The sequence below is a fragment of the Oncorhynchus kisutch genome, linkage group LG4 (assembly GCF_002021735.2).
Source record: "Oncorhynchus kisutch isolate 150728-3 linkage group LG4, Okis_V2, whole genome shotgun sequence".
NCBI lineage: Eukaryota > Metazoa > Chordata > Actinopteri > Salmoniformes > Salmonidae > Oncorhynchus > Oncorhynchus kisutch.
Window position 1 is genome coordinate 60,706,958 of NC_034177.2, and position 24,204 is coordinate 60,731,161.

The window sequence follows — 24,204 nt, forward strand, 5'->3', positions numbered from 1 at the left end:
TCTGTGTGTGGAATAAAGGCAATCTAGATTTTTGTCACCTCTAGTTGCACGGGTGACACAGCAGATGTTCTGACCTTACACATTGCACTCTTTGAGAGAGGTAGTTAGCAAACCATTCCAAATACCCTTCAGAGACACCAATACTCGTTATCCGACCCACAAGAATGTAATGGTCTACTGTATAGAAAACTTTGGAAAAGGCAGTAAAGATAGCAGCACAACATTGCTTAGAGTCAAGGGCAGTGGTGACATCATTTAGGGCCTTTAAGGTTGCAGTGAGACATCCTTAACTTCAGAATTGATGGGTCCCTTGCGGGACGGTTGAGACAGGTTAAAAAGGTGAGAGATATGCTCAGCGATAACAGTGGATGCAACCTTAAAGAAGAAAGGATTTAAACCCTCTGACCTAGATGTTTTCTTAGGGTCAGGTTTAAGGAGCTCCTTTAGCACCTCAGACTCTGTGACTGCCTGCAGGGAGAAGCTTGGCATTGGAAAAAGAGGGAGGAGCATCAGGGCTAGTCACATTAGAAGGGCTGGGAGATGAGGAAGTGTTGGACAGGCAAGGAGGTGTGGATGAGTCAAATAGAAATACTGACTTAATGAAGTGATTAAAGAGCTCAGCCATGCGTTCCTTGTCAGTAACAACCACATTATCAACATTAAGGGACATTGGCAGCTTTGAAGAGGTGGGTTAATTATCCAGGTATCTCACCATTTTCCAGAACTTCTTGGGGTTAGATCCAGAGAGAACAGCTCCTTAAAGTATTTGACTTTGGCCTTCCAGATAGCCTGAGTGGGCGCTTATCCAACCCCCCCCCCAAAACATTTTCCATTAGGCTTTGTCCAATGAACCATGGTGGAGTTACAGTGTCTACAAAAATACAGCATTACTATTGCTTTCTATTGGGGCTATTAACAATAGATGGGCCAGGGTGTACATGCACATTTCCAGATATCATCAGCAGTAATACAATCAGGGCACAGCAGAAGACAGGGAGAGCTTTGCAGTGTAGATTTTTTATGACATTTGAATGTGCATCAGATGGCAACAAGATCATATTGTACAGCAGTTTTATCAGGTAACGAATACAAAGCCGCCGAGAGAGGGTTAGAATAAGATGGAAGGCCTTGTCTGTGTAACCAATAGAGTCAGAGTCGTGAGTGTGGAAACAAACATTCCCACTGGGCACAGGCGTCAGTTCAACATCTAGTATTGATTTGGTTGAGTTGTCAACTAACATGAATTCAAATTGAAATCAACAAACAATTTCACCCCGTCATTGGATTGAACATTTTTGCTAATTTTACCAGTTTTCCATGTTGATTCAACATCCTCACATTGAATTATTTGGTTGAAATGACATGGAAACAACGTTGATTCAACCAGTTTTTGCCCAGTGGGTAGTCTTTCCCACGGTCGGGTAAACAAGCAAGTTCATAATCAACAAAGAAGCAGGAGTCATGGAGTGAGATTCATGAGCATCGATCAGGTTTTATTTGTACTTGTAAACATGATTTTGGAATCTGGGGATAATACTAGCCAAAAAGAAACGTTTTCAGCAGTAACTTTTCTGTAATCAATACAAAGAATTTGCCTAAGTTTGACACTTTAAACATTGATTAGTCATCATTCTTCACATTTGTCATTCTTAAACCGACAGTCAACAAATTCATTGCTTCCATCTCAGAGATTTTGTCATTTGCACATAGGCTATAGCTAGATAATAATGCATTGGCTAAGTAACTGCCTAACTTTACTAACAATGTAACTTTTATCTGATATTAGGTCAATGATTGGACCATGTGATTGAAGGTCATCCTACTGATTTGCCATAAGGTAAAGAGACACATTTATGTGTAAACTGTGCGTCTAGGATTTGCGGTCCTCTAGATATGTTGAAACACTTGATGTCCAAAGGCTCTTCTGCATAGGTCACTGGATTAGGGGGCCAATGTATGTACAAATTCCCTGTAACAATATGGATGAAAACATTTTTACGTTTATTGTTAGAATGAAATGATTTAGAATCAGAATTGCAATTTTTGCCAAATAGAAACTGCAACTGAAGAGTTGCCAAGATTTTCTAACCGGATGATGTCTGGCAGGTGAGGGTCTTTGTATAATCCATTGTGATGGTACCCAAGGGATCCGGAAAACGGTATCATCTTCACTTGATTTCCTGAGTTCTGGGCGCTCTGTGCTATTTCATACAGCTTGATAGGAACACAACAAAGAATTAGAAGTGGAAAAGTCCTTTATTGTAACTATCATGTTTCCAGGAACTCTTCTTGATATATATTCATTCAACCCATACAGATAACATCAGAAATGTTGATTGGGATACTATGGACAGATGACAATAGAGGAATTATTGTCAGTTACAGTCAAAGTATCATGCCACACCTGCTGAGCCATGTGGATGGGCACGATGTGGTCATCCTCTGCATGAAGGATCAGAAGACGACTCCTCATCCTCTTCAAGCTGTGGAGAATTGATGAAGCATCACTTTTCATGAACAGTCAACCTCAATCTCTCAGAACGATTCTCAAACACATTTGGTTGCAGTGCATTCAGAAATATTCATACCCCTTGACTTATTCCACATTTTGTTGTGTTAAAAGCCTGAATGTGATCAAGACTAAGGAGATGATTGTGGACTACAGGAAAAGGAGGGCCATTCTCATCGACGGGGCTGTAGTGGAGCAGGTAGAGAGCTTCAGGTTCCTTGGTGTCCACATCACCAACAAACTGGGATACTATGGGCACGACAAAACCTATTCCTCCTCAAAAGACTGAAAAGATTTGGTATTGACTCTGTACCGGTACACCTTTTATATAGCCTCGCTATTGTTATTTTACTGCTGCTCTTAAATTATTTGTTACTTTTATTTCTTTAGGTATCTTTCTTAAAACTGCATTGTTGGTTAAGGGCTTGTAAGTAAGCATTTCACTGTAAGATCTACACCGGTTGTATTCGGCGCATGTGACAAATACAATTTGATTTTAATTCAACATTTTTTTCACCCATCTACCCCATAATGACAATGTGAAAACATGTTTTTAGGAATGTTAGCAAATTTATTTTAAAATTAAATACAGAAATATCTAATTTACATTACGTATTCACACCTCTGAGTCATGTTAGAATATATATATATTTTAAAACCCCTATTCCTTGCCAATGATAAGCATACCCATAACATGATGCAGCCACCACTATGCTTGAAAATATGAAGAGTGGTACTTAGTGATGTGTTGGATCTGCCCCAAACATAACACTTTATATTCTTTGCCACATTTTTGGCAGTTTTACTTTAGTGCTTCATTGCAAACAGGGTGCACATTTTGGAATATTTTTTATTCTGTTATAGGCTTCTTTCTTTTCACTCTGTCATTTAGGTTAGTATTGTGGATCAACTACAATGTTGTTGCTGTAACTGTTTTAAAGTCACCATTGGCCTCATGGTGAAATCCCTGAGCCGTTTCCTTCCTTTCCGGAAACTAAGTTTGGAAGGACGCCTGTGTCTGTGTCGTGACTGGGTGTATTGATCTACCAATCTACCAATGGGTGCCCTTCTTTGCGAGAAATTGAAAAATCTGTGTTTGCAATTCACAGAAATTAGGTAGTCATTCAAAAATCACATTAAACACTGTTATTGCAACTTATTATGTGACTTATTAAGCACATTTTTACTCCTGAACTTATTTAGGCTTGCCATAACAAAGGGGTGGAATACTTATTGACTCAAGACATTTTGTCACGTTCGTCGTATTGATGAGACCAATGATGAAAAGTACGTATTTTCTCGATTTAGATTCAAATTAATACCAAAAAAATTTTGTACATTTATTTTGGTTTATGCAACTTGATGTGAATACATTCTATTTTAATTCATGAACACACTAAACAACCGAGACGCTATTAAACCGATTGCTGACACAGGCAACTATACATAGACAATAACCCACAAAACCAAAATGGAAAATGGCAACCTAAATAGGATCCCCAATCAGAGACAACGATAAACAGCTGTCTCTGATTGGGAACCAATTCAGGCCACCATAGACCTACATTTACCTAGACACACCAACACCTCATAGAATACAAAAAACCCTAGACAAGACGATAAAACGCATACCACCCTCATCACACCCTGACCTAACCAAAATAATAAAGAAAACAAAGATAACTAAGGTCAGGGTGTGACACATTTCAGCTTTTCATTTGAATTAATTTGTAAAAAAAAAGAGTAAAAACATTATTCCACTTTGACATGATGGGGTATTGTGTGTAAGCCAGTGACATAAAATCTCAATTGAATCAATATTGAATTCAGGCTGTAACACAACAAATTGTGGACAAAGTCAAGGTGTGAATACTTTCTGAAGGCACTGTAACAGTTAGTTATTTTGATTTGATTTCTTATCGCATTTCGCAAACCTGTACTAATAATCTCAAAATAAAGGATGACAAGAACACTGAAAAGTTGCATAAACCAAAATAAATGTACAAAATTTTTTGGGTATTAATTTGAATCTAAATCGAGAAAATACGTACTTTTCATCATTAGGGAAGATGACATTGTTTTCTGCCATTGTGTCCAGGAAAAAGTACTCAAAACCTGGGAACTTCCAATAAAACTGAGGACACAATGGAAATTAAAGAGGAAAAGAAGTGCAGTTTAGTACATTAATACATTCTAAATCATGGCATTTTAAGATGTACTGTATCGCCATGGAGGAGGGTATGTGAGTCTTACCCAGCCAAACGGATGATGGGCACCCCCCTGTCGAATGTTGGTGTATGCTCCCTCAATGATCACACCATCAACAACAATCCCTGATAAAAGCAAAATATTCTAACTACATCAGGTCAACTTCCATGAACTGAGTCACACAAAAAAAACATTCATGAAATGTGTACTGTACTGTAACTAGAGGGTATAAAACGTTTAATGAGTCCAGTAAAGCCTACCTTGTTCAATTAGTTTGACTGCAGTGTTAGTGGCCACTCTGTACAAACACGAGGGGTAAAATGGTGTTTACTGATCATGTCTCGTACTTTGAGTCACTGTCAAAATGTTCTGCCATATTTCTAATTATTGATTGGATTATTTCAATCGTCACCGTTAGTGGTGGTAGATAAGTAGTAGTAGTGACAGATTCTCTAACTTAAACATCTCACAAATATATATATATATATATATATATATATATATATATTGTTTATGAGGGGTGGAACAAGCAAAAAAGTTAACAAATAAGTGTTAATTAAAAAAATATGTTTTCTCACACACACCTGATAGGTGCAGGGAAATGTGTTGTTTCTTACAGGGTCAGCCATAGAGTTGTCGGCTCGGGTATTCGAACCAGCAACCGTTCGGTTATAGCTAGGCTAACTGCCGTTCAGTCTCTTGAATGGACAATGCTTACTTTTCAAATCAAACAAACAGTTAAAATATGATATGATTTAAATCATGAAAAGCCTACCAGTGGAATGGAATACATATCTATTTGGAGTGTAAGGCAAAGGAAATAAAACGTACAGGTCAAGCTAATCAAGGTAAATGTAAAAACATTAAAAAGTAATCATCGGTTATATTGTGTTTGCTTACTTTAGTAACAGACACAATATTACCTTTGATGACTATAATGTCATTTTAATGTTTGGGCTTTTAATATAACTAATTTCTGTGTTATATTCATGTGCTGTTCTATAAACCAATTTCTGTGATCATGCAAGTGGCTGACTGTACAAATCCTCACTATCAGTAGCTGCAATTTGGCAGCATGCCCAGACCTTGTTTTGAGAACGAAAGAGATCTCAATTCCAAGGTCTCAGATTAGAGAGGAGAAGCCTGGTCAGGTATTGGTCTGTCACATGTTATGAACCAGTATTGGTTTGTCACATGGATGAAACAAAAAAAAGGATAAGGATGAATTAATTATGCTAAATCATGCAAATATAACTTGTCTGTGTATAGCTGTATATAAAACAACTGCTGGGTCTGCCCAGGTAGAGCTCCTGTTTGACATGTGTACTATGGTGCATTGAGTTGGTTGGAACCTATCCAGCACGCAGACAATAAATAATCATTCATTTCAGATTGACTTTGAGTGTCCCCGTGTAAGAATTTCCGCGACATTACCTTAACAGATAAAGGATCGTCATTTGAGACAGTTTGCGACAATAATCCTGCAGTAACAGGAAATGTGAATTATTATGTGGATTATAATTAATGGACATTTTCTAGCGGTTGATACATTTTTTTTGTTAGGTCAGATCAAGTCTGAAATTTCAAAGTGGAAATCACAAACTTTAGAAGTCTTTATAAAACTCAAATACACTACAAAGTTTACATTTCCTGCTGAACAGGAAAATTCTCAGCAACAAAACAGTGATCAAATTAAGAATCCTACATCTGTACCTTTGCCTTACACCCCCATTTCATTACATGAGATGTGCATTTAATATGAAGGTTTTTCATGATCTACACACAATAACCCATAATGACAAAGCAAAAACAGGTTTTTAGAAATGTTGGCAAATGTATAAAAAAAAAACTGAAATATTACATTTACATAAGTATTCAGACTGTTTACTCAGTACTTTGTTGAAGCACCTTCGGCAGAAATTACAGCCTCAAGTCTTCTTGGGTATGACGCTACAAACGTGGCACACCTATATTTGGGGAGTTTCTCCAATTATTCTCTGCAGATCCTCTCAAGCTCTGTCAGGTTGGATGGGGAGCATCGCTGCACAGCTATTTTCAGGTCTCTCCAGAGATGTTTGATCAGGTTCAAGTCCGGTCTCTGACTGGGCCACGCAAGGACATTCAAAGACTTGTCCCGAAGCCACTCCTGCGTTGTCTTGGCTGTGTGCTTAGGGTCGTAGTCCTGTTGGAAGGTGAATCTTCGTCCCAGTCTGAGGTACTGAGCGCTCTGGAGCAGGTTTTGATCAAGGATCTCTGTACTTTACCTCGTTCATTTTTCCATCGATCCTGGCTGGTCTCCTAGTCCCTGCTGCTGAAAAGAAATGCTCCCACCACCACGCTTCACCGTAGGAATGGTGGCAGGTTTCCTCCAGATGTGACGCTTGGCATTCAAGACAAAGAGTTCAATCTTGGTTTCATCAGACCAGAGAATCTTGTTTTTGGCGCCTTTTGTCAAACTCCAAGCAGGCTGTCATGTACCTTTTACTGAGGAGTGGCTTCCGCCTGGCCCCTCTACCATAAATGCCTGATTGGTGGAGTGCTGCAGAGATGGTGGTCCTTCTGGAAGTTTCTCCCATCTCCACAGAGGAACTCTGGAGCTCTGTCAGAGTGACCATCGGGTTCTTGGGCATCCTCCCTGACTAAGGCCCTTCTCCCCCGATTGCTCAGTTTGGCTGGGCGGCCAGCTCTAGGAAGAGTCTTGGTGGTTCCAAACCTCTTCTATTTAAGAAGGATGGAGGCCACTATGTTCTTGGGGACCTTCAATGCTGCAGACATTTTTTGGTACCCTTCCCCAGATCTGTGCCTCGACACAATCCTGTCTCGGAGCTTTACGGACAATTCCTTCGACCTTATGGCTTGGTTTTTGCTCTGACATGTCTGTCAACTGTGGGACCTTATATAGACAGGTGTGTGCCTTTTCAAATCATGTCCAATCAATTGAATTTACCACAGGTGGACTCTAATCAAGTTGTAGAAACATCTCAAGGATGATCAATGGAAACAGGATGCACCTGAGCTCAATTTCGAGTCTCATAGCAAAGGGTCTGAATACTTATGTAAATAAGGTATTTCTGTTTTTATTTGTACATTTGTAAAAGTTTCTAAAAACCTGTTTTCGTGCAGTCACTATGGGGTATTCTGTGTAGATTGGTGAAGAAAATGTTTTATTTCATCTATTTTAGAATAAGGCTGTAACGTAACAAAATGTGGAAAAAGGGAAGGTGTCTAAATACTTTCTGAATGCACTGTATAGTTTTAACTATGCTTTGTGGAAACTAACTCGTTTTGGGGGGAATAAATAGTTACTTTGACTACAACTATTTGAATACAAATCACAAAAAATGACTACTTTTTAAAACTATTTGAATACAGATATGAGAAAGTACCTACTTTAAAAAACTATTTGAATACATTTCTGAGAAAACACCTACATAAAAAAACATTTGAATACGGACTTCAGGGAGTGACTACTTTTCAGAAACTATTGGAATTGGCTGCCTTCAACTAATGGCACAGTTGTATGGAACTGCATATAGAAAGAGAATGAATAGAACACAATCTCCTATGCTATTCCAATCTGACAGTCTATTTGATCTACACAATACATTTATATCTGAACATTCTGTAAATGTAAATTCTCCTGAATGTGTACATAATCAAGTCCAACCAATTAACCAATTATATTTAGTACATATGTATAAATAAGTTGTGAGTGACTCTTTCAACATGCCTCTGTAAAGGTCGAAAGCAGCAATTCATTTTATGATACCTGAAAATCCTGAAGAGAAATTCAAAGGAATTTTTGCAAACATTACAAAACAGCGAGTTGGATGCTTAGCAAAAACAACGTTGAACTTCTTTGTCCATCTGTTTTAATGGTTCTTATTTCCAACACACACCACACCATCTTTAAAGGGATACTTTACTCTGAATTTGACTCGAAATACAAACTAACATGATTTTCCACCTACCTTGGCTGTAGTTAATTCAAGAAGGCCGTTTTGGGATATATTTTGTTATACTTAATAGAGCAACATTTTATTAGCATGTTGTTACATGATACTTTGGTAATTGCATTTGAATTACATAGCAAAGAGCTGAGCATTTTTGAAAGTACTGTACACAGAGAAAGTGACTGTTCCTTATTCCACTTATGTAATCACTCCATTGTTATTCAATTATAAAGCAATTTCCAAAGTTCTATGTAACAACTATGTTGCTGATGTAATAATCACAAAGGTACTAGCACTACACACGTATAAGAACTTGATGGTTTAGTGTTACTGTATTACTTTGTCTCACTCACTATGAAAATACATTTGTTAGTAATTTTGAATCTGCAAAAGTGGTCTGCTCAAATGTTGAGGTGATTGATTCCATGTCCCTCATGTATGTAATTCTAGGCTATAAATTATATTAAGATTCATATCAATATCGGAGAGCCCTCCAAACCATGTGCTAATGATGACATATTTAGACTAATTCAACTAACTGTTCTTCATCATATACTTTGCAGCCATCAAATAATACATCTTTTTTTTTTCAAATACCTTCAAATATTATTTGGTTTTCTGAGGTATTCAAAATACTTTAAAATATGATGTTTTATTGAGACATGTATTTGAATATTAAAGAAAATAGTTGCCTTTTAGTTGAAACTCTATACAAACTATATTAGACTACCTTGAGTATTTGAAAAGTTAGTATTTTAAAAGAAACGTCCAAATACAACTATTGTTTGCCCAGGTCTGCTGCGCATCGACATAAATAATCATTTCCACTCGCTTATCTCATCTCTACAAACTGAACCATCCACCTGAAGGCACATGTTTGGTCACTCACCCAGTGCCAAGAGAGTGTCCCCATAATACCACCAGACTGCTCCCACTGCGGGCTTTTACCCACTGGTACAAGTAGAGGGTGTCAGTGGTTAGACCAACTTCAGTGGGCTCTCCGGTGGAGTCCCCAAAACCTGTTAAGAGTTTCTTATATCAATGGTTGTTCATTATGCAACCATACTAGACTATGCATAGGCCTATCATGTCATGTCTGTCTGCCTGAGGTAAACTTGATGCAGAGTTGTGCAATGATTCGTATCTGACCACAAGGGGGCAGTCACAGGCAACCCACACCAGAGGGTGAGCTCTAATGCAGTGTAAGGAATTGGGAGTTGGTTATCGGACTCTCCTTACAGCAAGCAAGGTAAAATAACACTGTCACACCACAAAATGTAGACTAACGCTAGGTTATCAAGAATGTGTGTAACAATTATTAAAATGTATTCAGAATAAATAAATAAAGCAAATATGTTTCAACGGTCTAGTCAAATGTAAGTTTAACCAACCTCTGTAGTCCAAAGCCAAAACATGGTAACCTATTGCACTCAGCACCTGTGGACACAAAGGCCAATCACACATTTATCAATCACCAATGTCATTTTCTGCCATAATGAATTAATGTAGTCGACAGTCACTTACACGTACTAATCCCACACGGTGACTTGCTGCCCTGTATGAAAGAATGTGTACTTTTAGATTCAAAGTGAGAACAATATTATTGTATAGGAATCCATTGTTCTTGCTACCTTGTGCCTCCATTGCCATGGAGATAAATGATAATCGGAATTCCAGCTCCCAAAGAATCTTGGTACCATTCCAAGTCCTTTCCCTGTGCCTCCTTCCACTGACTTTCAGGGACTGTGTGCCTTGAAGATATTGTACAGTGACAACACTTGTAAGTGACAACATTAGGAAGTGACAACACGTGGAAGGGACGATGTGTAGACTGATGTATAAAGTTCAATGCTGTCTTTATAAAAGCTATACTGTCCAGTGGCAGTGAGTGTACTTCTGAAGTAAGGTAGGTAGGCTACATTACCCTACTCACAAAGTAACCTGGAGAAAGCCTACTCACCAAACACCCAATGAGATCCCTTGCTCAGATTTAAGGTACATGTTCACAGTGTGGTTAAGATACAGGTCAGCTGGCTGGCTAAGGTTGACGAAGAATGGGACCCTGACTAAAAACAATGAGAGAAACAGACGATATGTTATATGATTTGTTATTCCTGATTTGTCCAGTATTTTGGATAATTTTCATGAATAGCTTACACTCACCTCTGTGAGAATACACCAGGTGTTTTATGATGTCAGGGAACAGTCGCATCATGAAAGGCACAGAAACATAAATAACACACACAACCAGGAGACCTCTTTTGACCCACCACAACAAACGGGAGCTAGGTCTGAGAGATAGAGAGAGAGAGAGACAAAAAGCGTCAACATTGCAATGACAAAGGTCCATGCTGCGTCAGCAGACATTACTGGATATTGGCATTGAAGTGCATTTTAGGCCAATAATAGTTATGGAGTCTTTTTGTAGGCGCTAATGGAGACTAACTCCGCGATGGCTCGTTGGCCAAAGCCTATGGCGAAATAAATGGGCTTTTGGATATACACAGAGAATAAGGTCTGTGGCAAACATAAGCTTAGAAGATCTTATACGTTTTCGTTCTATGAGATAATATTCAACAACTAACATCACTTTTAGAATTTTGAAGCTTATGTAATCAAAATAAGCACATAAAGGCTTCATAATTAATAAACGTCATGTTAACTGGCTGATATTATCTGATCGAACAAAACGAATAAGATCTCCTTAAGGCCTCTATGGAGCCGACGGAGTATCGCAGTGTCATTGTACGTCACAAAATGGTCTGCTCCTTGTATGCACAAGTGCGCCCCAAGAAATTTGGAACGCAGGGTATAGCTCCTTGAGCAGACTTGAGGGGCAGTATTGAGGAAGTTTTGCAACGGAAGTGCTGTCCCTGTGTCTACATCACAACCCTTATGGTATTTATAAACACGGAAGCAATGGACATGCTCCTACTCTTACTCTACTTGCACGTTTGCTTTTATTTTCGACTGTCGCTACACTCAATTAAAGTGCGTTCTGAAAGTCCTCAGACCCATTGACCTTTTCCACATTTTGTTACGTTACAGCCTTAATTTCCACATTTATTTAATTATGTTTTTTTCCCTCATCAATTTACACACAATTGTGGGGACAATGACAAAGCAAAAACAGGTTTAGAAATGTTTGCTAATTAAAATAATAAATAACTGAAATACCTTATTTACATAATTATTCAGACTCTTTACTATGAGACTCGAAATTGAGCTCAGGTGCATCCTGTTTCCATTAATCATCCTTGAGATGTTTCTACAACTTGGAATTCAATTGATTGGCCATGATTTGGAAAGGGATAGACCTGTCTTCATAAGATCCCACAGTAGACAGTGCATGTCAGAGCAAGAAATAAGCTATTAGGTCGAAGGAATTGTCCGTAGAGATCCGACAGGATTTTGTCGAGGCATAGATCTGGGGAAGGGTACCAAAACATGTCTGCAGCATTGAATGTCCCCAAGAATACGGTGGCCTCCACCATTCTTAAATGGAATGTCAGGGAGGTGACCAAGAGCCCGATGGTCACTCTGATAGAGCTCCAGAGTACCTCTGTAGAGATGGGAGAAACTTCCAGAAGGACAACCATCTCTGCAGCACTCCACCAATCAGGCCTTTATGGTAGAGTGGCGAGACGGAAGCCACTCCTCAGTAAAATGCACATGACATCCTGCTTGGAGTTTAAAAAAAACTCTAAGACCACGAGAAACAAGATTCTCTAGTCTGATGAAACCAAGATTGAACTCTTTGGCCTGAATGCCAAGTATCACGTCTGAAAACCTGGCACCATCCCTACGTTGAAGCATGGTGGTGGCAGCATCATGCTGTGGGGATGTTTTTCAGTGGCTGGGACTGGGAGATTAGTCAGGGTTGAGGGAAAGATGAACGAAGCAAAGTACAGAGAGATCCTTGATGAAAACCTGCTCCAGAGCACTCAGGACCTCAGACGACCCTAAGAACACAGCCAAGACAACGCAGGAGTGGCTTCGGGACATGTCTCTGAATGTCCTTGAGTGGCCAAGCCAGAGCCAGGAATTGAACCCGATCGAACATCTCTGGAGAGACCTGAGAATAGCTGTGCAGCGATGCTCCCCATCCAACCTGACAGAGCCTGAGAGGATCTGCAGAGAAGAAGAATTTGAAACTCTCCAAATACAGATGTGCCAAGCCTGTAGCGTCATACCTAAGAAGACTTGAGGCTGTAATCGCTGCCTAAGGTGCTTCAACAAAGTACTGAGTAAAGGGTCTGAATACTTATGTAAATGTATATTTGAAAAAATGTATACAAACCTGTTTTTGCTTTCTTATTTTGGGGTATTGTATGTAGATTTGTGAGGATCTTTAAACAAATAATAATTTTAGAGTAAGGCTGTAACGTATCAAAATATGGAAAAAGTCAAGGGATCTGAATACTTTCCGAATGCACTGTATGTCTGTATAGCGTTGTGGACAGCCAAGAGGCCGAGCAGAGGCCAAATGGCCCATCAACAGGTGGTTCATCATCTACCCGACCTGGCTCATCACTTCCCTGGCCCTTCTCACCAACGCACCTTCCAGACGTGCCATCGCTCTCTGACCTCCGCCCCCATCTGCCCGACCCAGCTCCAGTGGCCGAAGAGGACGACAGATGAGAGTCCTTTGGAAGCTGAAATAATGCAACAGCGACAGAGTCCAGCAAGTGTCCTCTGACGCCATTGAACCCCGTCTTCCTCCTGACAACCGTATTGCATTTGTCCTGGACATGACATTGAACTTTTTCAGGATCATCTAACAGTACCTTGGGTCCGCTCCGTCCGGTTCCCAGTGCGACAGCCTACGTCTCAACCCAAAAACAACCCAGGTCTCCCCAAAAATGGATGTTGGGTTCTCAAGACATTTGTGTAGATGTTGGTGGTGAACACGTTCTTCTCTTTTATATATATTTTTTCTTATTCACAAGTTATGTTGGTGGGTAATTTACATATTAAGGTGGTGGGTAATTTACTAGTTTGCCTTTGCACATTTCCCCTCTTGTGATATTTTGTTCATCGAAAAGAAATACATTTCTAGCAAAAGGTCAGCAAATCTCTTTATCTGGTTATTTATACATACGGCCCTTCTCACAGATGTGCCATAGCAGGAAGATCCTCATTTAAAATGGTTAAAAGGCCACTACGCCTAGGTGGCGACCCATCATTCACCTGTTTTGAGCTCCACATGTTTGCCTGTTTTGCATGTAACTTTGGCATTAATACATGTCACATATTCATTTGCAAACAATGTAAATAAAAAAGGATCATTGAGTTAATAAAGCTGCATACAAACATGGTGTCTTTTTCTCTTTCTTGAGTAAGGCAGTTCCAAAATGCAGGTGTTTCAGCCTTGCTCAGTGCTTTCTGTAGTGGTGGGGAAGCCAGCGGAAAATACGGAGCATAGGGGTTGATAATGTTCTATAGTCATGCCGTGATTGGCTCAGTGTTCTGTCACTCATGGGGATACTACATAACCGCAAAATCTATGGGGACAGCTCGAAAATTCAAGCCCCTTGAGTGTTACCATAGAGTTACATTAGAAGTGCCCATCCAAGTAGGCTCAAGGTCATTGGCCACAGATAAAATGACGTCAATTCACGTTACATCTACCGTAGCTTTGATTGGACTGACCATGTCAACATCATACTTTCAAAATCTTAGTTAGCAAGCTATAAGTCATCATCATGAATCAAGTTGACAATCTATTGACAAATCCTTGTCAATCCTTGTCATATGAAGAGAAGTTATGAAGAGAAATTATAGATAAAATGAATAGGTGCTCATCGGTCATTAAACAAACTTACACAAGTAGGAAATAGCAAATTCAACAATGAGCGGTTTGGAAGGAATCAGTGGCTAACTGCAAGCATTGCAAAGCAATCACTAGCCTACTATTCAGTGGAGTGGGTGTGTTGTCCAAGTCTGGGATTATTAAGGGTCTCTTTTCCAAGCTTAAAAATGATAAACATTCAACATTGGCCATGCTGTCAATCACACATGACTTCTGCCGCGTTCAAAACTACTGGAAACAACTGGGAACTCAGAAAAAAACGATCTCAGACTGTAAAAATACGTTTTGAACGGTCATCCAACTCGGAATTCCAAGTCGGGAACTCTAGCCTCTTTCAAGATCTCTGATCTGAAGATCCCTGACGTCATGATTAGCCTTGTTTTATTCCGAGTTCCCAGTTGTCTTGAAAGCACCATAAATCCAGAGAATGCCAGACTTTGATGACAAAGTTTGATGACAAATTTCCCCACGAAGGACAGCCGTTCCACCTTCCTGTTCAAGTGAGCACAGCACAACAAGGTGAGTCCAATAATGTATTGTATGCTGCTGCATAAATTATGTAATATGCCAGGGAGATATGTATACCATAGCTAAGAATGTAATGCTGAGTGTATGTTTTTATTTATCCATTATTTAACTAGGCAAGTCAGTTAAGACCAAATGATTATTTACAATGAGAGCCTACTGGGGAAGAGTGTGTTAACTGCCTTGTTTGGGGGCAGAACAACAGATGTTTACCTTGTCAGCTCTGGGATTTGATCCAGCAACTTTTGGTTACTGGCCTAATGCTCTAACCTCTAGGCTACCTGTTATGTAGTAAGCTGTAAGTAACCCATGATCCTCACCCTAATAATTTAGTCCCTTTCCTCCTCATAACTTAGACTATTGTTCTGACTTGCTGGTGCACATGTAGCCTATAGCCTGTTTCAGAGAAATGTCATCATTGAATAGTGTAAGAGCTTTCATTGTCTGCTTATATGCCCTACAGTTCTGACTTGGTGTACAGGGAGAATACTGTAAGATCGGCCCATGTTCTGAATTCTGTCGCTGTACATTTCAAAAGTGCTGAACAAATAGCTATTTTGACTGTCCATCCTAGCTCGCTCATTAATGTCTTCATCGAAATTACGCATTTCCTCTCATCCACTCGTCGTCCCCTTATGCCATAGTTTATACATCTCAATTGTCAGTAGAAACAACATTTGTTTAAGCATGTCAGTCATATGAGCAATGGTTTTTTTAAGGCAGTAAGTGAGGCTGAATTAATTGTTTCGCTGCCAGTGTAGCAGTGTTTGGGCTGCTGTTGGGACAGTTTTATGTAGGCCCTAACAGTTTGAGGGCACCGTTTGTCACGGTTATAGTTCAATTAATGTATTGTTTAGTGTTGTGTTGTATAGTGTAGTGGCTCTGCTGGCATGCATCAACAAAAAAATGGTGAGTTTGCTCCACCAAGAAGTACATGATAAAATCGCCACTGCTCAGACCTTATTTTCATTCGGACTATATCCAAAAACCTCATTCATTTCCCGCATAGGAATGGCTGAACGAACCCGAGGTGTAATTTCAGTTTTTTAGGACTACAAACGGGCGTGCTCCTACCAGGCGTATTTATTTACTATACTATAGTCTAAAGAGCATAATTTTACGCAATTTTACCTCGGTTGCGCACTCGATGACACACCAGCTTCATCTCCGGCAGTCTTCTGCTTCTTGGAGTCACGGTCACCAGTCCTCTTCCTCATCCTGAGACGTTTACTAATCTATTTACTATATGAGCCTCCAGTCTTCTGCATAATCAATGCAGCCTGTAAAACACTGTCGTGAAACTATATGGTCTGATCTAGTTTGACATCTAGGCTTTGTGACTAACTACTGTACTTTGTCTTTGTCGCCTACCGTACTCTGTTTTTTTGTCTAATGCTGCGTTCGTAACCAAGTGGAAAGTTACCAATATAGAGTTAGATAGAGAACTCTAGATGATAAAACCTGTTTGTCATTGAGGGCTTCCACCATTTCCCACTAGCAATTTCCATTTAGAGGGCCATACAAATAGATTTTTCCCAGTCCACCGTGGTCAACAGAGAACCAAAGAGATATAATCTTTATATATGTCCTATTATGGCATTTGTGAGCACACAAGCAGCGCCATTGAGGCTATCTCCATTTCAAAGTAGTCTGGTTTCTTCTTTTACTGCTTCTCTGAGTCGGTAAACAAACTGAAAGGTTGAATACGGCCACCTAGAGGGCGTTATTTGAACAGTTATGAAGCCAAGGATTGCGATTTACTACCACCCACATTTATGGAATATTTGCTCACAAGTGTAATTCATTGGCTGATCCCTTATGATGATCCGGATGGAATAATGGAATCATTCCTTCAAATATAGGAAGTCCCACCCAGTTGACTACTTTACAATGATTTAAGCCCTCAATGGCAACGTCCATGTGAAAACATGTTTAATCTATATAGTCTCCTCTATCTAACTCTAAGGTGGTACATTCCCACTTCCCAATTGGTTATGAATGCAGCATAACTCATTGGCTCTATAATATGTGGTCAAAGATTGCGGATAAAGTCAGTTCCTGTCTGCTTAAGGGGATGGCTCTCCCATAGGCACCAATGCAATAGCAGCTGGGTCTGGTCTACTTAGTTCATTTGACCTCCTTTGTAACAGAAAAATGAGGGAGTGGGATGTCTTGCTTCCTCTTCCGTCTCTGATGTGGGTGAAAGTACTACAGTAGTCCCACATTGTTGATAAAGAAATTAGGGAGGAGTAAAGGTTTAAGGTGACCCAGAGTAGCCTATGTACAGGCCACGCAAGAACAACTCCGGTCTACCTTATGAATTTATAAATTAGAAATATGTATGGCAATCATTGAAAGTAAGGAACACAGTCTTTCATTAGAACACAATCCCAAAGCCCTATTGCATACTTCAGTTTGTACACTAGATGGGGATTTTAAATAATTTTGTTAGAGGGATCTTTTCACAAGGCACATATACAATTCAGTTGGCTACCTACAGTATAGGGCTATGATGTAGACCTACACTAGTACTATGTGCTGTTTTGTATGTGCTTATATAGAATAAAATAATAGAATCCACTAGAATATAATACTTTACCAGTCTCTAGTGGATACACTACGAGCATCTGACCAAATGTCTCAATATTTGTTTTCAGGGATAACCAAGATTAAAATTTGACTAATCTCTATTCTATGGTCAAAAACCTGATCCAGGAAATGTCCGAAAAAGACCACTGTACAATTGCAGATACATTAGAACTCCTACTGTAGCATGGTTAATGGTCATGGGGAAGTCAGAAAACTATTTCTTGACCATCATTTTTAGACATGGGCTCAAATCACACTATTTGTGTGAAAGCGCATAACCTGCTAAATGTAAATTCTGCCAGCCAGGGGCTTTTTACAATAAAGGCTACTCTCTTGCATGTTGTTATGCAATGAATGATGATGAGTATTTAAATAACAGGAGAAGGGATCCTCCAAGCTTCATCCCCTAAGCTACATCTCGCAAAACCTACAAGGTTGGCAACATATCATAGCATTATTATAACATTAACATATTTAAAGTACTATATTGTGTAATATACCGTGCATTTCCTCAACTTACACACGATACCCCATAATGGGCGACAGGGTAGCCTAGTGGTTAGAGCGTTGGACCCTGAACAGGCAGTTAACCCATTGTTCCTAGGCCGTCATTGAAAATAAGAATTTGTTCTTAACTGACTTGCCTAGTTAAATAAAGGTTAAAATCTTTAATCTTTCCCTTGATCCTGACTAGTCTCCCATCACTGCCACTGAAAAACATACCCACAACATGATGCTGCTACCACCATGCTTCACCGTAGGGATGGTGCCATGTTTCCTCCAGACGTGACACTTAGCATTCATGCCAAAGAGTTCAATCTTGGTTTCATCAGAGCAGAGAATCTTGTTTCTCATGGTCTGAGAGCCCTTTAGGTGCTTTTTGGAAAACTCCAAGAGGGCTGTCATGTGCATTTTACTGAAGAGTGGCTTCCGTCTGGCCACTCTACCATAAAGGCCTGATTGGTGGAGTGCTGCAGAGATGGTGGTCCTTCTGGAAGGTTCTCTCACCTCCACAGAGGAACTCTGGAGCTCTATCAGAGTGACCATCGGGTTCTTGGTCACCTCCCTGACCATTTTCTACATTGAGAATAATAGTGAAGACATCAAAACTATTAAATAACACATATGGAATCATGTAGTAACCACAAAAGTGTTAAACAAATCTAAATAAATATATTTTATATTTGAGATTCTTCAAAAGTAGCCAACTTGTGCCTTGATGAAAGCTTGCACACTCTTGGCATTCTCTCAACCAGCTTCATGAGGTAATCACCTGGAATGCATTTCAATTAACAGGTGTACCTTGATATAAGTTCATTTGTGGAATTTATTTCCTTCTTAATGCATTTGAGCCAAACAGTTGTGAGGTAGGGGTGGTATACAGAAGATATCCCTATATGGTAAAAGACCAAGTCCATATTATGGTAAGAACAGGTCAAATAAGCAAAGAGAAATGACAGTCCATCATTACTATAAGACATGAAGGTCAGTCAATCCAGAAAATGTCAAGAACTAGAAGAAGTTTCTTCAAGTGCAGTCGCAAAAACCATCAAGCGCTATGATGAAACTGGCTCTCATGAGGACCGCCACAGGAAAGGAAGACCCAGAGTTACCTATGCTGCAGAGGATAAGTTCATTAGAGTTTCCAGCCTCAGAAATTGCAGCCCAAATAAATGCTTCACAGAGTTCAAGTAACATACACATCTCAAAATCACAGAGGCCTGTAAATCAGGCCTTCATGGTTGAATTTCTGCAAAGAAACCACTACTAAAGGGCACCAATAAGAAGAAGAGACTTGCTTGGGCCAAGAAACATGAACAATGGACATTAGACTGGTGGAAATGTTTTCTTTGGTCTGGAGTCCAAATTGGAAATGTTTGGTTCCAACTGCCGTGTCTTTGTGAGACGCGGTGTGGGTGAAGGGATGATCTCTGCATGTGTATTTCCCACCGTAAAGCATGGAGGAGGTGGTGTTATGGTGCTTTGCTGGTGACACTGTCTGTGATTTATTTAGAATTCAAGGTACTCTTAACCAACATGGCTACCGCAGCATTCTGCAGCGATACGCCATCCCATCTGGTTTTGGCTTAGTGGTACTATCACTTAACTATCATTCAAGATGGCGTAGCAGTCTGACATGTGTTTGTCTCGTCTCATGTAAATAGGTGGTTTCATCGTTTTTTTTGTATATATTTTAATCCCACTTTCCATCTACGATCTACCTGCCTCACTGGTACAGATCTGCTATATACGTTATATCTTGAACATCCATCAGAGGCTAGCCATCTAACTAGCTACTTGCTAGTAGTCACTGTTAGCCATGGCTAGCGGTCTTCACCTTTAGCTCGGACACCAGCCCGCTATAGCTCGGTCAATACCTGCCAGTCTGCATAGCGCGATATCAACCCAGAGCATATCGGACTGCTTTTCTCCACCACATCATCGGATACCTGTCGCAAGCTCTGGGCCATTACACCGGTTCATCGCAGTTAGCTAGCTGCAACCGAGTGGCTACTGCTGGCTAACGTCTCTGTCCCAAAGCAAGCACCAGTTAGCCTTGAGCTAGCCTCGAGCTAGGCCCATCTCCCGGCTAGCCGAATAGGTATACCCGCTAATTCGTGGGCTACAATAACTCTTTTGCCAATTGGCCTAGGCCCTTTTTTTGCCGACACGGAGCCCCGCCGATCCATCATGACTGATCTGCCGACGTAATCATCCGATAGTGGTTTCAAAAGGCTTCTCAGTTGCGATGTCGCCGAAGACCCATCTGCTAGCCCCGGCCCGCTAGCTTTCTGAATGCCGTGCCTCCCACTTGCCTAGCATAGTAGCGACCACAAAACGGCTACCGGACTCACCTATTGCTGCTCATTGGACCCTATGATCACTCGGCTACACGTACCTCTCTCTAATGTCAATATGCCTGGTCTTCTGCTGTTTCGGTTAATTATTGTTTTAGTTCACAGTAGAGCCCCTAGTCCAGCTCAATATGCCTTAGATAGCTCTTTTGGCACAGACCCCACACATAGGAGATCTCACCTGGCTTAGCTGGTGTCTCCAGAGATGCAAGCTCTCTCATCGTCACTCAATGCCTAGGTTTACCCCCACTGTATTCACATCCTACCATACCCTTGTCTAGGTATTTGTAGTATTTGTAGTTGTCCACGTATTCTAAGTCAGAGCCGTCCAGAGTAGTGATGATGGACGGGTGAGCAGGTGCGGGCAGTGATCGGTTGAATTGCATGCATTTAGTTTTACATGCGTTTAAGAGCAGTTGGAGGCAAAGGAAGGAGAGTTGTATGGCATTGAAGCTCGTCTGGAGGTTAGTTAACACAGTGTCCAAAGAGGGGCCAGAAGTATACAGAATGGTGTTGTTTGCGTTGAGGTGTATCAGAGAATCACCAGCAGCAAGAGCAACATCATTGATGTATTCAGAGAAGAGAGTCGGCCTGAGAATTGAACCCTGTGGCACACCCATAGAGACTGCCGTACAACAGGCCATCCGATTTGACACACTGAACTCTATCTGAGAAGTAGTTGGTAAACCAGGTGAGGCAATCGTTTGAGAAACCAAGGCTGACGAGTCTGCCAATAAGAATGTGGTGATTGACAGAGTCAAAAGCCTTGGCCAGGTCGATGAATACGGCTGCACAGTAATGTCTCTTATCGATGGCGGTTATGTCATCTTTTAGGATCTTGAGCGTGGCTGAGGTGCACCCATGACCAGCTCTGAAACCAGATTGCATAGAGGAGAAGGTACAGTGGGATTCAAAATGGTCGGTAATCTGTGAAATGGTCGGTAATCTGTTTGCTAACTTGGCTTTCGAAGGCCTTAGAAAGACAGGGTAGGATAGATATAGGTCTGTAGCAGTTTGGGTCTAGAGTGTCTCCCCCTTTGAAGAGGGGGATGACTGCGGCAGCTTTCCAATCTTTGGGAATCTCAGAAAGAGAGGTTGAACAGGCTAGTAATAGGGGTTGCAACAATTTCGGCAGATCATTTTAGAAAGGGAGGGTCCAGATTGTCTAGCCCGGCTTATTTGTAGGGGTCCAGATTTTGTAGCTCTTTCAGAACATCAGCTATCTGGATTTGGGTAAAGTAGAAATGGTGGGAGCTTTGGCGGGTTGCTGTGGAGGGTGCCGGGCAGTTGACCGGGGTAGGGGTAGCCAGGTGGAAAGCATGGCAAGCCGTAGAGAAATGCTTATTGCAAATCTCAATTATAGTGGATTTATCAGTGGTGACAGTGTTTCCTAGCCTCAGATCAGTGGGCAGCTGGGAGGAGGTGCTCTTATTCTCCATGGACTTTACAGTGTCCCAGAACTTTTTAGAGTTTGTGCTACAGGATGCAAATTTCTGTTTAAAAAAGCTGGCCTTAGCTTTCCTAACTGCCTGTGTATATTTGTTTCTAACTTCCGTGAAAAGTTGCATATCACGAGGGCTGTTCGATGCGAATGCAGAATGCCACAGGATGATTTTGTGCTGGTCAGGGGCAGACAGGTCTGGAGTGAACCAAGGACTATATCTATTCCTAGTTCTACATTTTTTGAACAGGCATGCTTATTTAAGATGGTGGGCTTCTAATGTTAACATGCATGAAACCAAGGCTTTTACGGTTACAGAAGTCAACAAATGAGAGCACCTGGGGAGTAGGAGTGGTGCTAGGCACTGCAGGACCTGGATTAACCTCTACATCACCAGAGGAACAGGGGAGAAGTAGGATAAGGGTACGGCTAAATGCTATAAGAACTGGCCGTCTAGCATGTTCGGAACAGAGAGTAAAAGGAGCAGGTTTCTGGGCATGATAGCATATATTCAAGGCATAGTGTACAGGCAAAGGTAAGGTAGGATGTGAGTACATTGGAGGTAAACCTAGGCATTGAGTAATGATGAGAGAGATATAGTCTCTCTAGAGATGTTTAAACCAGGTGATGTCGTCGCATATGTACGAGGTGGGACAACATGGTTGGTTAAGGCATATTGAGCAGGGCTAGAGGCTCTACAGTGAAATAAGACAGTAATCACTAACCAGGACAGTAATGTACGAGGCATATTGATATTAGAGAGAGTCATGCGTAGCCAAATGAACATATGGGTCCAGTGAGTGGTTGGGCTGACTGGGGACACGGCGATTCAGACAGTTAGCAGGCCGATGCTAACACGCTAACAGTTAGTAGGCCGGGCATAAACAAGCTAGCAGTTAGCAGACCGGATTAGCAAGCAAGCAGTTAGCATGGGCTAGCAGTTAGCAGACCGGGGCAGGCAAGCCAGCAGTTAGTAGACCGGGATTAGCAAGTTAGCCATTTGGGGATGTCGCGATGGAGGTAAGTCTGTTTTTGCCTCTTCGTGTGGTGACGTCGATAGACCAGTCGTGGAGTTGGTAGGGTTTCAAGTAGCTCTAGGTAGCTAGCAGGCCTAGCAGGTTAGCAGAATGGGCCGTCAGCGGGCGTCGCGCCTGAGGGGCCTGTTGGAATCCTCAGGAAGATTATGTAGGTATTCCAGTCGTAGAGGATTGGTGGGGTTCCGTGCCCCGTACCGGCAGTAGAAGGATATTGTAGCCCAGGAGTGAGTCGGGAGATGGGTCTAGCATGGGCTAGACCCAGGCTAGTTGGTGCTAGCTCCGGGATGGAAATGTTAGCCAGGAGTTGTCAACCCGGGTTGCTGTTGGCTAGCTGTGATGATCCAGATGAAAAGGTTCAGAGTTTGTGGTAGGAATTCGGGGATATGGAGAGAAAAATAGGTCCGGTATGCTCTGGTTTGAAACGCGTTGTACGAACTGGCGAGAGCTTTCCGAGCTAAAGGTTATCTGATGACCGCTAGCAGTGGTTAGCTGATTCAGTTGAGGTAAATAGAAATACTTTAGGAAAAAAAAACAGATCCACACCACATTGGGTGAGGCGGGTTGCAGGAGAGTATTTTGAAGTTGAGGTTTAGGAAAAATATTAAAAAGACCGCAAAAGAAAAGTATATATTCACATGGGACGAGACAAGACAAAGACGTATGATTGCTACGCCATCTTGGATACCAGTGGAAATCTGTCCTTTGGTATGATGAGTCCAAATTTGAGATTTTTGGTTCCTACCGCCGTGTCTTTGTGAGACGCAGAGTAAGTGAACGGATTATCTCCGCATGCGTGGTACCCACCGTGAATTAGGAGGAGGATGTGATGGTGTGGAGGTGCTTTGCTGGTGACACTGTCTGTGATTTATTTAGAATTCAAGGCACACTTAACCAGGATGTCTACCACAGCATTCTGCAGCGATATGCCATCCCATCTGGTTTGCGTTTAGTGGGACTATCATTAGTTTTTCAACAGGACAATGACACACCTACAGGCTGTGTAAGGGCTGCATCAGATGACGAGGCCACCACAATCACCCGATCTCAACCCAATTGAGATGGTTTGGTATGAGTTGGACCACAGAGTGAAGGAAAAGCAGCCAGCAAGTTCTCAGCATATGTGGGAACTCCTTCAAGACTGTTGGAAAAGCATTCCAGGTGAAGCTGGTTGAGAGAATGCCAAGAATGTGCAAAGCTGTCATCAACACTTTTTTGGTTACTATATGTTTCCATGTGTTATTTCATAGTTTTGATGTCTTCACTATTATTCTACAA

The 24,204-nt window shown here is 41.1% G+C and overlaps 1 protein-coding gene across 2 annotated transcripts; it reads right to left on the reverse strand.

Moving 5' to 3' along the window:
• Window positions 1-1,467: 1,467 nt before the first annotated feature.
• Window positions 1,468-16,495, reverse strand: LOC109889788 (lysophosphatidylserine lipase ABHD12). 2 transcript variants are annotated; one of them, XM_020481504.2, is made up of 13 exons: window positions 16,139-16,412; window positions 10,834-10,961; window positions 10,631-10,736; window positions 10,302-10,421; window positions 10,195-10,225; window positions 10,062-10,107; window positions 9,560-9,689; window positions 4,978-5,015; window positions 4,763-4,842; window positions 4,561-4,643; window positions 2,405-2,483; window positions 2,090-2,214; window positions 1,468-1,969 (listed from the first exon to the last, which is right to left on the reverse strand). In XM_020481504.2, exons 1-13 carry the CDS (start codon window positions 16,222-16,224, stop codon window positions 1,942-1,944), a joined length of 1,080 nt encoding a protein of 359 aa, XP_020337093.1. In that variant the 5' UTR covers window positions 16,225-16,412; the 3' UTR covers window positions 1,468-1,941. The 2 variants fall into 2 exon arrangements, with proteins under 2 accessions (XP_020337093.1, XP_031679210.1); XM_031823350.1 differs by lacking the exons at window positions 4,561-4,643; window positions 4,763-4,842; window positions 4,978-5,015 and having other exon boundaries at window positions 1,477-1,969; window positions 16,139-16,495.
• Between the last annotated feature and the right edge of the window lie 7,709 nt (window positions 16,496-24,204).

Coding starts and splice junctions, on each gene's coding strand:
- LOC109889788 (XM_020481504.2), bottom strand. CDS start 16,224: ATGAGGAAGAGGACTGGTGACCGTGACTCCAAGAAGCAGAAGACTGCC. Junction 9,690..10,061: donor TTTGGCTTTGGACTACAGAG/GTTGGTTAAACT, acceptor AACTCTTAACAG/GTTTTGGGGACTCCACCGGA. Junction 2,484..4,560: donor ATCTTCCCTAATGATGAAAA/GTACGTATTTTC, acceptor AATTCTCCACAG/CTTGAAGAGGATGAGGAGTC.